The sequence below is a fragment of the Urocampus carinirostris genome, chromosome 4, assembly GCF_059441175.1.
Source record: "Urocampus carinirostris isolate Australia breed hairy pipefish chromosome 4, RoL_Ucar_1.0, whole genome shotgun sequence".
In the NCBI taxonomy this organism is placed as follows: Eukaryota; Metazoa; Chordata; class Actinopteri; order Syngnathiformes; family Syngnathidae; genus Urocampus; species Urocampus carinirostris.
The window spans coordinates 32,182,490-32,196,210 of record NC_142352.1 but is presented as its reverse complement, the minus strand read 5'-3'; the positions used below and the strand labels follow the sequence as shown (position 1 = coordinate 32,196,210).

Sequence of the window (13,721 nt, the reverse complement as noted above, 5' to 3'; positions counted from 1 at the left end):
GAGACATTGTTGAATTTTGTTATCTTACATTTTTCTGAAAGTTAGAGTTGAGTTTTCACTTCATAGATTCACCAATTATGACTAAATATGATGTGTGGTGAAAATTCCACAGGAGGAAAAACCCTGTCACAGTTAACCTTTAGCTACAGGTTACCTCGGTTGAATACTCAAAAGCTTGTTTGCCTGTCGGTTGCTAAAACTTTTTGAATCCCCAAGGTGACTGTTTTTTTACTTTCTGGACCTTAAACTTTCAACGTTAACTGTGTAGTGTCCAGTTATGTTAGTGTAGAGATCTACTGGTGCGCCTCAGCACTGAATCATCATTCTAGTAAAGAAAATCAGAATCCTATATATAATGTTTGTCAAATAAATGCCAAAATTCTCACAGGTCCCCTAAGCAGTTTTTGACCCCTTTTTTAAGGGTTACTTGTGGGTCAAATTATACCTGTGGATAACTACATGTTATTAATAACATTTAAAAAATCTACTTGATAATTTTCGTTACATTACTGGTCGAGTTGGTAGTGAGCAGATGCATTTATGCATATTAGCAAGAATACGTATGTAAAATCAATGCAATCTGCCCAGGTTATAGTATTTCTTTCCACGTTTTTTGTATTTTAATAAATATTTAACCTAAAAGCGTGTGGAATAATGATTTTAAAATGTGATTTTGTCTGTAAAATTTGTGATACATCTGTAATCTCCCTCAAAGTGACACAAGAAAATTGTACGACAGTAGATATTTATTACTTGACTAGTACTGAGCAGATGGGGTAATGCATGATAGCTACACCTATGAACCTTCATTGCCATCTAAATTATCCAGCGTACAGTATTATTTTTTTGTTTGATTTTATTTTGGGAAATATTTGTTCTAAAATTTGTGGAATATTCTAAAAATGTTATCTGTAAAAATTGTGATCTACGGCACTATAGTATACTCCTATTAGAAATAAGCGGGTGTCAATCTGTATCTCTTTATACATTAATTTCATTTTATATCACTTCATGATTTTGAATAAGAATCCTCATCTTGGTTATTTGGGCAAAAATAACCTGTATTTGTTTAATTTGCAGTTATGCCCCTATAGAAAGGAGACCACTAGGATACCAAACCGGTTTCATTACTTCATATCTCAAACATACAAAAATTAAGCATGTTTATTGACTTTTATTACAGTAATCCCTCGTTTCCACGGGGGTTGCGATCCAAAAACTTTCCGTGTCAAAACTCGCAAAGTAGAAACCTTTGTCTATTTGCCTTTTTATTTATTTATTGCTCAAGAACAAACCCAATTTAGAGGCTCAATTGTTCATCTAACAAATAAAAGTACTGTACTTAATAAACGTGTTTTTTTTTTTTTACCAATAACTTCTGTACTGTCAAATTATAATTTTGAAATTACGGTAATTGTGCTGTTTTAACGCACAACTATAGATTATAGGTGTGGTGCGCCGTTTTAGGTGTCTTTTAAAAAGTTGAAAGTTAATTATTTTCTCTTAAGTATTTGTTCAAAAACCTTTTATATAGATTTTTTTTTTTTTTACATCTCTCCTATCTGATTTTATCTTATTTTTACCACAGCTGTTCCAGGACTCGCAACACACCAGGAAGCAGGGAAGGGGGGAGGAGGTGTGGAGATGTGGAGAGTGATTGCATGCTTGCTCCTGTTTTTTTTTTTTTTGTAACGTAGCCTGAAAATGGTAAAATAAAACAAGACCTATTTAAAATACAGTCCATATGCCAACCCAAGCCTACTTGAAGAATGAGCTAACTGAGGCTTCGCTCATGACTTTAAGCGACGAAATGGCGGCAGAGAGTGGCAAAATTTGAAGTTTCGGACACTACATTAAGGACGTGATAAACTATTCTTTACATGAAACGCTAGAATGTGGCCTTCATGGAACACTGAATTCACCTTCTGGTTCTGTCCAAACTTTTTTGAAAAAGCGCCAGAAAGTCACTACTGAGCGCCAAAGACCCGCATATGACTTCAGAGCAAGTTTAGTTAATTTCAAATTTGTCAGCAATAGAAAGCATCTACCTCTGTTTGGCCAATCAAAATGCAGAACACAATGAAAATCCATGAAGTAGCGAGACCGCAATAAGTAAACTGCGATACAGCAAGGGATTACTCTTATAAGCTAGCTAGTGTTCCTCTTCAGTTGGCTTGGCTCCCCCCAATTGAAAAAATAAAATAAAATAAACTGAGGATTGGCAGGAGTATCACAGTGTATTGATCTCCCCCGCTATCTCTCTCTTGTCTCCAAGGAAAAAGAGCTGAGGAGACAACAGGCAGAGATACTGAAGCACCAGGTAAGCAACTTGAACACTAGTGACTGCTCAACAAAAAAAGTGTTTGCTTACGTGTGCGTGTGTATGCATGTGAGTGTGCGTGTTTTAAGTTAAACACTTAGAAGTGTGTGTGTGGTTATTCAGCAAACATCAACTTCAACTGAAAGTCATAAGTAATGTGAATATGTGAACGCTATGCTATCTGGTTCTGGATATTACTTCTGTTTCATAATATTTCACCAACTCTCTCTGCCAGGAGTTGGAGAGGCATAGACTAGATATGGTATGGGTATGTTTATTTTTGTACATCTAACACCTGCATCGTGTAACTGGTTGTGTTATGGTTGTCATAGCAATGCATTAAGTGTAGCACTGGCTGCTGTCATACTACATTCTTCTGCATGGCTTTCCAGCAAAACAAACGAAAGAGAAAAAAAAGAGTCAGTATGCTGCCTCCATCTGCTCGTCCTGAAGGACAACTGACCCTGTCGTATTGGCCAGGCAGCTTCTACCCCTCCCCCATTTCCCTCACACCTACCCCGCCCACTCTCCTACTCAGAATGCATTGCAAAGACTGCTAGTCAAACCACACTCACTGTGTCTTAAAGTGCACTTCAGGAGTTTCCATCTATCACACACATCATCATAATTGTTGTATTGTTGTTTCTCATGCGTGAGGTGGAAAAGACAAAGTAACAACATAGGAGATGCCAATAAGAAACCAGAATTGCCTATGGCTTTTAATACAAAATTTTGAAATAGATAAAAATAGAATCCTGTCTAAAATAGGAGTAAGGTTGGGAGGGTTTCTTTAAAAATGTAGTGCGATACAGTTACAGGTAGCCTATTGAAAAATTTAATAAGTAGGGTAATTTGAATACAATAGTATTGCATAAATGTAATTTGCTTACTTTCAATTACTTTCGGATTACTCCAAAACCAAATATGCTACTACAATACAAAATAAACATAAATTACAAATTTTGTGGGGTATCAATGATTTAAATCATGAAAGATACAATTCGTCTATTGGTGTAATTTTTGTGTAAATAAACTTTTGAAAAAATTGTAATTTTGCAAAGTAATCCTTATTTCAACTAAATTTACTTGATTGTCTCTTTTTTTTCTTAACTGTAACGGAACACAATGCCTTTTTTGCATCCCAATTATGCAACACTGTTACTCACCAAGCCTAACGAGGAGTATTTTACAGTATGTGGGTTGAAGAATCTATTGATTTTTACTGACGCTTTTGTTTACATCAAGACAAATGTCAGGTCTTTGCAAAGAAAGCCCATGAGCATAGAAAGCTTCATCAAGTTGTCTTGGAACCAAATATCCCGCATCCTGCAAATAGTTTTTAGAATTAGTATTTACCAATGTTATTTGGCCTGGAAAAGGTTAGGAGTAATTGTTATTGAAGAGGTTTGAGTCACTGCAAACGGTTCCCTTTAGTCGGATTAAAAAATGTAAATAAAAGCTTGTATTCTGGAATATGCCTTGCCATCCGGCTTCTGATGGCAATGTAAAAAGTGCTTCAGAAGGTGCATTGATTTTTAGAAATGAGTATCCAGTCAAATAACTTTTGTTCTCCAAGATTTAAGTGGATAGAGATTGGATAAGTAAAAAATGGGCAATGCCCTTAAAAAAAGATTCCTTTATATGGCATTGATGTCTGCTTTAAAAATACTTGTTATAATAATATTTCAACATGATTAATTTTGACAAAACTATTTCTCAGTTATTTCCCCTAATTCCAGTAAAAATCTGTTGCGAAATTTGCAGTAATGTTTAAGTCTTTTGGATTACCCAAGTTACGGTCAGTTCATTTGACAGCAGAAACAGCATATAGACTGGTCATTGCTATGATCAATTCCACCATGGCGGCAAATGGCTCCTTTACAGAATTTTATTTTGCCTCAATTAACTAGCTCACGCTCGTGCAGCTGAATCTGTTTGTCGAGGCATCTGTCCTATAGGTTTTTTAAAAGCTCTTGCATTAAGGCCCTTTGACTTGTGTAAAAAATTTAAAAGAAGCAATTTTGAAAAAACAAATCAAATTGCAATGCAACCAGTTAATGGATGTACATAGCATTTTTTTCAAGAATGCACAATATTTAGGCAAACCTTTATAAATTAATGCATAGTGCACTAGTGGTCAAACTACAGCCCGTGGGCCTCTTGCTGCCCGTTAGGCTTTTAAATTCCGCCCTGAAAACGAAAAATTAAAAAAATCTAAGAATAATATGTGGGCCTCCAAGCTGTACTTGCCCAAGACACACCACAGGAAGTGGTGTCCCTACGATCCTGGTGGTTAAGAAATCTGTGAACCATCTTATATGTATATATATATGATAATAAAGTACTACTAATTAAAGATTGTTGTTTTGGTGCCACTCTTTTCCCCAGCTTCTTTTTGCATATCCCTGAGATAAACACATTTTTCATGAAGCACTTATGTGTACTGCACTCATAGACCACTTCAAATCGCTGGCTACATTTTTCTATATGAACTTTTTTTAATCATGTGTTTATTCTATATTAAAATATCAAGCAAAAAAAAATTCCCTTCTGAAATATAGCCCTGTTGCATCTTGAATTTTTCAATACATATTATCAAATTTAGTGCTTAAAAATCATCACCTAATATATCAATTCGCTTTAATTCTCAGTGTTTCAAAAACAATTTCATTTAATGAACCTATATATGAACAAGTGTAAAATGAATTTCAACACGAACCCTCTGGCAAAAGTTTAAACCAATAGGGTCTGTGACTGAACAGGTTTGCCTAATTCTGATTTAGTGCCCATGTTTCCTGTCGCTCAACATATCTTAATTTTGAAGAAATTAAGAAAAAAAAAGAGTAAATGCATACTTGATTCAATCCGTTTCTCGATAGTTACATTTACTGTAGAACAGAGTCATAAAATGGGAAATAAAGATTGTATCTTAACACTCAAAAAGTTAAACCAAACTTAATGAGAATATCAACTAGATGATTATTTGTAAGAATTTAACTCATGTAACAAATCAATATTTTCCCTAAAAAATGAACTTAGTGCAACACTCAATTGTTAATTATGCATACTTATTCCAAACATAGCAACACACAAACGTATTACAAGCGCCCCCCCCAAAAAAAAGACGTTTGATTAGGTATTACTTTGGGTATGAAACAACAAAACACTGTATTACTGGTGTAGAAACAAATGACTATGTTCTATTTCAGTGAAAAATCTAAACCGACACATGAAATGCCAGGCTCATAGTCTGCTGTTGAAGTGTATCATAATGTTAAAATGATCCTCACAACCGTTTTGAGTCACTATGCTGGGAATATGCTTGGCAGGCGGAACTAGTGGTAATTGTGTCCTTTGGTGGATCTCAATGGGAATAACAGTCTGATAGTGTCGAGGGGAAAACCTGAAGAGATCAAATAAAATGATAGTCATCTGTGATTCTCGTGGCCTTTTGCGGGAGACTGTGAATCATGCACCAGAAAACAAAATAGATGTCTCATCCTCCGCAGTCTCATACTGCGCTAATACTAAAGCTGCCAAATCCACTGAAGTGTAACTGCTCTGTTTGTAGCTCATCATTCCTTTTAGTTGTCCCCTCCACTAAATATTATTAGCAAAACGTCAAATAAATGTCGCCAATGACTAATGCAATATATTATCTTCTGCCAAACAATATTTTGTCGCTTGTATTCTATCCTCTTTAGCTTAGATGCGCCGTCACTGATTCCAGCTGCTTCTCTTTTTTGAGCCTGTCATCACATCTTCGTAACGCATATTTGTGTTGCTTTTTTGGTTGTCATTGTACTACTGTATTCTTCACGTAATGCTTCCACCATACATGTGACAAGTGTATAAATGTGAAGCTTCATTGTGTTTGTTCCAAGTATGGTGCCTCTAATGAATTTAGAGCATTACTGTATTAATACAGACTAAAATTGTACAGCCATGACTGGACTGTTTGCGATGGCTCTGTTATTGTACACGTTTTTTTTGTTTTCTGCCACTGTAGGAGAGAGAGAGGAGGAGGCAGCATGTTATGCTGCTGAAGGCTGTTGAGGCTCGCAAGAAAGCAGAGGTAGTCAGAGGAGGAAAATCAAAAGACCTATCACACACACACACGAACAGACATGATGATGTGAAGAACACTGTTTTTTATATAATAATGGTTGTCTGGCAAAATCCTCAAATCACAAATACCATCATGGAAATAATACACCTTCTTGATGGTATTAACACATAGTTTAAACAGTGGTTATCAACTGGTATGACATCACGACTCACCACTCAGCCCTAATGACCAGCTGTGCCCCAAATCAAGAAAAACATAGCCACTTCTTAAAACAGATAATAGAATATAATCACCTTTTTTTTCCTTCAAAAAACAAAGTGACAAGCAAAACCCAAATGTCTTCAAGTACCGTATATACTTGCATAAGCAGCGTAATGGTGTTTGTATTTGGCCCCTTCATATATTCTGTGTTTTTTGTACATTTATCACTCAGAGTTTTCAGATCATCAAACCAATTTCAATATCACACAGTGCCTTAATAAATGCAATCAACATTTCAAAAGTGCATTTTGATTTTCCTTTGGTTGTCTCTGTGTGATATTATATTGGTTTGATGATGTAATAAATACGCAAAAGAAACACAGAAATCATGAGGGGGCAAATACTTTTTCACAGCACTTTAACAGACCCCTCAACAATATTTTAAAAATGGTTCAATTATAAAAGAAATTTGTATCAAAATATTTATAAAATTTGTAACTAAACTTATCTACAATCATATATGTAGATAATAAAGCTTATTATACTGGTAAAACCATTTTTAAACCATTTCCTGTACCTTCCAGCAGCTCTTCATGACAGACACTGGTACACCTTTTTCATATTTCACAATCATTTTCTTCTTTGACTTGATCGTTGTTGTCACTGTTTTCTACTATTCCTTTCCCTTATCACTAACTTTCTTGGGACATTTATTATGAGAAGAAAAAGGAAATAAAACTAACAAAACCACAATAAAATAAGATGCGGTCTCTCTCAAAAACTATCAGGACGGTGCCAATTGAACAGAAGGAAGCGACCGGCATTTACTGTTAGATTGTATTTGACTATCTAGCATTATTATGCCAAAGCAAAGGCCTGCAACCCACTAAAACAGGTCTGTGACCCACTTTTGGATCCCTACTCACCAGTTGAGAAACACTCCTCTAGAACTCAAATCCCCACCAAATGTTTTAAGTGATTCCATAAAGAAAAGCAAGAGCAATAGGTGGAAATGATTATGCACACGCCCTTGCCTTCATTGCTGTTCATGCAGCAGCTGTCTAATCTATTTTTTTTTAACTGCCTGTAAATCCTTTTTGGATGAAGGTGGGTGTTAAATACTTCCCTGTGTATGTTTTTATCCCCCCAAAGTATATTGAATTAGGTCAATAGTAGTTGTCATTGTTACAATCAAAAGTATCATACCCGTTAGCAACAACTTCACCACAGCATAACGGCATTTTATAATGGACATAAAAGAAAGCTCAAATAGCCCCTGTTTGGATGTCCCTACCCTATGCCATAAAAGAGGAAGTCGTTATTCTTTAGTTGCCTCCCTATGTTCTCCTATTAGAGTTCACTCTTTGCCTCCCAAGACTGTGACCCTCCAGCACTTTTTCTTCAAATGCATTGCTGCAATCTAACACTCATTTTTCCTCTCTCTCACACACACACACACACACACATACACTAATATGTTTATACATATATAACCATGCTCAAAAGTACTCTTGCGCGATTCTGCGGAAACACTTTGTCCTAATGCTTCTGCTGACTCTGGACTCCCCCAGGAGCGTGAGCGCCTGAGGCAGGAAAAAAGGGACGAGAAGCGTCTCAACAAAGAGCGCAAGCTGGAGCAACGCAGGCTGGAGTTAGAGATTGCCCGAGAGCTCAAGAAGCCAAATGAAGACATGTGTCTTTTGGACCAGAAGGTAGTAACAATCTTTCTTTTGTACAACAAAATTCACACATCCATTCTTACATAGCCTCGGGTTATGAAAACTTTAAAGAGACACTGTACCCATAAATGTGTTGCTTAGAGTTGATGTCCTTTATTTTATTTACCCTTACAGACCAGGTCTAATTTTACATAATGCAACTACCTATTTCAGTGATCCATTAACATGTATAACAGAAAATGTTGTCTTTTATTTCAGTGACCCAAAATATACTATGATGTGTTAACATTGGAATAGATAAACTGCTAAACGGTTCCATTGTTATTGCTAAATAATTTCATTGGCCGTTCCACAAAACATAGTCTTGATTCTTTTTATACGCATGCCATCATGTGGCGACTGATAGTACTACATAATGATTTATCTTCACCCCAAATTAGACAGTGCTGCTTTTTTTTAACTCTGAAAACATTATTGTCTTCTTCAGGCTCTCCCAGAATTCTCCAGAATTCCCGGGCTGATTCTTCCAGGACGGGCTGTGTCAGACTGTTTGATGCTGATGCAGTTCTTGCGAGGATTTGGAAAGGTTTTAGGCTTGGACTTGAATGCTGATGTGCCAACACTGGGTATGCTGCAAGAGGGCTTGCTCAACGTGGGCGACAGTATGGGTCACGTTCAAGATCTCTTGGTCAAACTACTGTCTTTGGCAGTATGTGATCCTGGTTTGCCTCCTGGACATAAAGTGAGTCATAATATCAATCCGCAGTGTGGTTTGGAATAGTTCTTGAGCATCTTTCATGCTCAATAACAAATATGTTTATTGTTTTAGCCTAAAGTGTGAAAAGTTACAAATTTGGGGTAAAAAGGTTAAGCTCTTATACTTCTTTTTAGACAAAGACCATGCTGGGAGATCATCTGACGAACGTCGGCATAAATCGGGATAATGTGTCTGAGGTGCTGCAGATGTACATGGGGGCCCATTGTGCAAATACTGATTTGGCACCACTGGCCCTCAGTCTGAAGACCAAGGCTTTCCAGGCCCACACACCTTCTCAAAAGGCATCCATTCTGGGATTCCTTGCAAACGAACTTGCTTGCAGCAAAGTTGTTATCAGGTATAGTACACTTTTTTGGGGGGGATTTGAAGAATAATATAAATGGTTCTCAATCCCTTGCAGATGGGACCTTCCTTTTCAGTTTTGAAATTCTGATTATCCTGTTTGATAGCAACATTTACTTTAAGACTTTTTTGGTATTAAATTCTCAGATATCCATTCAACTGTAACAATTAACATCAAGAACTTACCAACCCTGTAATATACAAAAAATTACATTTGGAATCATCCTTTTAGCCAAATGACGTGTAAAAATGGAAAAAATACTAAATGTTCAAACTTGTTTTGAAATCAAGAAGCTGAATGGTATAATATATTCAATTTAATTCAAGTCCCTGTTATATAATAAAGTGTATCAGTGACTGAATAGAAATACCGTAAAATCCGGACTATAGAGCGCATCTGATTATAAGCCGCACGCACCATATTTTACGGAATTTACTGTTTTTGTCCTTACACAAGCCGCACCTCTATATAGGCCGCATGAGCCCACTTTGAAACATGTAACACAGTAACAAGTTTATCCCGAAATTGACTTTAGGTGCCGCGAATCGTGACTACAGATATAGTACTCAATGCAATTACCACAGTCGGCAACATGAACGGAAAATGATACCGGTAGTTACAATTTAATGCAGACCTTTAAAGGCCGGGTCCCGTTAAAAGTAATCCAATGAAAAAAATTTATATTTCCAAAGTTAAGGGTGGGAAAAATGAATATCCACTATTGTCCGCTGCAACAACAATTAGATATACCGTTTGCTCCGCCCCTTCTTTTTGATTCGACGGTAGAAAGCATATCACAATAAGTCTCTAAAATAAATACATTACAAAAATATACAGTTGCAAATACATATTATACATGGTTACACATATTTACAAAGAAAGATAGATAGATACTTTATTCATCCCCGAAGGGAAATTCACATTTCCAGCAGCATCCCTTCGCTGAGAACAATACAATAATAAAACAAAAAGAATACAATATACAAATACCCAGTGTGACGTGCAAATGCCCACTGTAGCGTGTTATATAGAATAACTAAATAGTGCTATACAGAATACATATTGCAATAAGATTCGGTAATATGCAATGTAGGTGGTGTGGTTTACTGTGGGCTTTTACTCTGCCGGGTAGCGTTAAAGAGCCTCATGGCATGAGGAAGAAAAGATCTCTTCAGTCTGTCCGTAGTACAAGACAGTGACAGCAGTCTGTCGCTGAAACTGCTCTTCTGTCTGGAGATAATGCTGTGTAGTGGATGCGATGGATTGTCCATGATTGACCGCAGCTTTTCCAGTGCCCGTCTCTCAGCTACTGTTGTTAGGCTGTCCAGCTCTTTGCCCACAACAGAGCTCGCTTTCCTAGCCAGTTTATTGAGACGAGAGGCATCCTTCTTCTTGACGCTGCCTCCCCAACACGCTGTCGCATAGAAGAGGGCGCTTGCCACAACTGTCTCATAGAATATTTTCAGGAGCTTTTTGCAGATTTTGAAGGAGGCCAGCCTTATGAGCTAGTAAAGTTGGCTTTGCCCTTTCTTACATAGAGCTTCTGTGTTGGCAGTCCAGTCCAGTTTGTTGTCCAGCTGCACACCCAGGTATTTGTTGGTCTGGACAAATTCTACACATTCTCCTTTGATGGTTACAGGAACCGGGTGAGTTCTGGTTCTCCTGAAGTCCACCACCATCTCCCTGGTCTTGGTGGTGTTCAGGTGCAGGTGGTTTGCGTCGCTCCATCGGACAAAGTCCTGAATCAATTTCCTGTACTCCTCCTCCTGCCCATTTCTGATTCATCCCACGATCGCAGTGTCGTCGGCAAACCTTTGCACATGGCAGGACTCAGAGTTGTACTTAAAGTCCGATGTATATAGAGTAAATAGGAACGGAGAGAGCACGGTCCCCTGCGGAGATCCTGTGCTGCTAACCACAGTGTCCGATGTACAGCCCCCCTGTTTCACATACTGGGGTCTGCCTGTCAGGTAGTCAGTAATCCATTCTACAAGGTGTGAGCTAACTCCCATCTCTGTCAGTTTCCTACTCAGTAGCAGAGGCTGTATGGTATTGAAGGCACTGGAGAAGTCCAAAAATGTAATCCTCACAGCCCCCTTAGCCCTATACAGGTGAGAGAGGGATCGGTGTAACATGAGAGAGGGATCGGTGTAACATGTATACTATAGCATCCTCCACTCCCACCTTGTCCTGGTAAGCAAAATGCAGTGGGTCTATGGCGTGACGGACCTGTAGCCTCAGGTGGTGCAGCAGCAACCGCTCCATGGTTTTCATCACATGTGATGTCAGGGCGACCGGCCTGAAGTCGTTGAGTTCCTCAGGTCTTGATTTCTTTGGGACTGGGATGATGCAGGATGTTTTCCATAGCTGAGGGACCCTCCCCTGTTCAAGGCTCAGGTTGAAGATGCGCTGTAGAGGGTCTCCCAGCTCAGACGCACAGGCTTTCAGCAGTCGGGGGGTTACTCCATCTGGACCAGCTGCCTTGCTGGTTCGCAGCCTTCTCAGCTCTCCACACACCTGGGCTGCAGTTATTTTTAGTGGGGGGATGTCTTCCATGCTAGTGTCCAGAGGGGGAGGGGGAAGGACAGCTGCAGTACTCAGGGGTGAGGATGAGGCGGAGTGGTCAAACCTGTTGAAAAAGTTGTTCAACTGACTCGCCCCACATCTATATCCACAGCCACACCCTGCTTGGTGCTGCAGCCAGTAATTGTTTTCATCCCTTCCCACACCTCCTTAATGTTGTTTTTCTGCAGCTTTTTCTCCAACTTCCTACTGTACTGCTCCTTTCCTTTCTGGAGCATCTTCGTCATTATAAGAAAGAACCTTTGTCATACGTACAATTCGAACGGAAACTATGAGGATGCAGTCTACCTCGGCGTACTTATTCTACCGGTCTAAATCTTAATGTTAGAAAAATTTCATAAATTGGTCGCTTCACTGAATAAGCCGCAGGGCTGAACAGTTGGGAAAAAAGTAGCGGTTTATAGTCCGGATTTTACGGTATATTGTTTGGAAATAACCTACAAGAAACTGTCCCTGTTTTTAATGCGTGAACTTGCATGAACCCCTGTGATCTTGTGTGTGTGCTTAATTTTTTCAACAGAGATCAATAAAACCCAACATATCAGTCAACGGGGGTTGGGAGGGTTACTTTAAAATATGATCCGATACATTTGCTAGTTACCTGTTGAAAAATGTGATGATTAATGTAATCCGATTACAATAACATTGCAGTAACTTGATTACTTTCAAATACTTTTGCATCTATTCCAATACCAAATATGCTGATAAACGACAAAATAAACATAATATAAATAGTTACACTATGTTGTTTGAGATAAATGAAAAATTTAACCTTGAAAAATAATTGGAGGTAGTTTCTTGTAAACTTACAAAAAGTCTCAAATTTTAACCACTTAGTCTTGTTTATTAAGCAAAAGTAAAACTTTGTCTTTCACATGGCAGACAAGATAAGCTCTTTTTTAGAACACATTAAGATCATATGAAGACAGTGATCATCTAGTTGGTTTTAAACAACAATTAACTGCAAAATTAAAAAAAAACACAATCCTTCAAATTTACTAAATGTCCCCGAATAAAGAAGTGCACCGATATATATATATATATATATATATATATATATATATATATATATATATATACACACACACGTAAACATCCTCACAGAACTGCAGGCTCATGCAATTTAACAAAGTGAGCGCTACATTAAAGGAGAAATATAATGCAGACAAGAAGAAAAGTGCTGTTAAGCCCATGGTTTGTTGAAAAAGAGCCATAAGGAAGGCCAGTGAGCCGAAATGGCCGCATGCAGCTCGCCAGCCGCTTGAACACAAAGGCAGATGTTTCTCAATTTTATAGATATTTATTTGAGGTGCCTGGGCACCAAACCTACCTAAAACACTCCCATAGGTCTTTATTACAACTGGGTAAATTTTCCTGAAAGTTGGTTCAGCCGTTTCGGAGCCTATAAGCCACATACCAACACACACCACGCACGCAAATCGGAATTTATAAACAAGTTTAGATATATCTCTAGCAACACATGGAATTCAATCACTTTTTTGTATCCTAACTATGTCATTCTGTTAATCCTCAAGCCTGACAGTCAAGTGAAGACTAACAAAGAGGGTGGAGTAAAATACACCCTACATAACAATACTAAATGTTTAACCCCTTTTTGCAGTGAAATTGATAAGGGCCTGGACCAGATGGCTAACATGAGGAAGGATAAAATCATCATGGAGGGCAAACTTAAAAAGTAAGTTTTAACATCAATATATGAATTTCATCAAGTAGACAATACAACATTT

The 13,721-nt window shown here is 37.9% G+C and overlaps 1 protein-coding gene across 9 annotated transcripts in view; it reads left to right on the top strand.

Moving 5' to 3' along the window:
* baz2ba (bromodomain adjacent to zinc finger domain, 2Ba) overlaps nt 1-13,721 on the top strand; it is a 142,946-nt gene that overhangs the window by 104,635 nt on the left and 24,590 nt on the right. For 7 of the 9 annotated variants that reach the window (XM_088334203.1, XM_088334207.1, XM_088334206.1 and 4 more), the window contains 7 exons: nt 2,276-2,320; nt 2,556-2,582; nt 6,330-6,395; nt 8,162-8,302; nt 8,757-9,011; nt 9,161-9,384; nt 13,595-13,669. In XM_088334203.1, the coding sequence (XP_088190329.1) occupies nt 2,276-2,320; nt 2,556-2,582; nt 6,330-6,395; nt 8,162-8,302; nt 8,757-9,011; nt 9,161-9,384; nt 13,595-13,669 (833 nt within the window). The remainder of the gene's footprint in view (nt 1-2,275; nt 2,321-2,555; nt 2,583-6,329; nt 6,396-8,161; nt 8,303-8,756; nt 9,012-9,160; nt 9,385-13,594; nt 13,670-13,721) is intronic. The other 2 variants (XM_088334205.1, XM_088334201.1) reach the window with 1 other exon arrangement.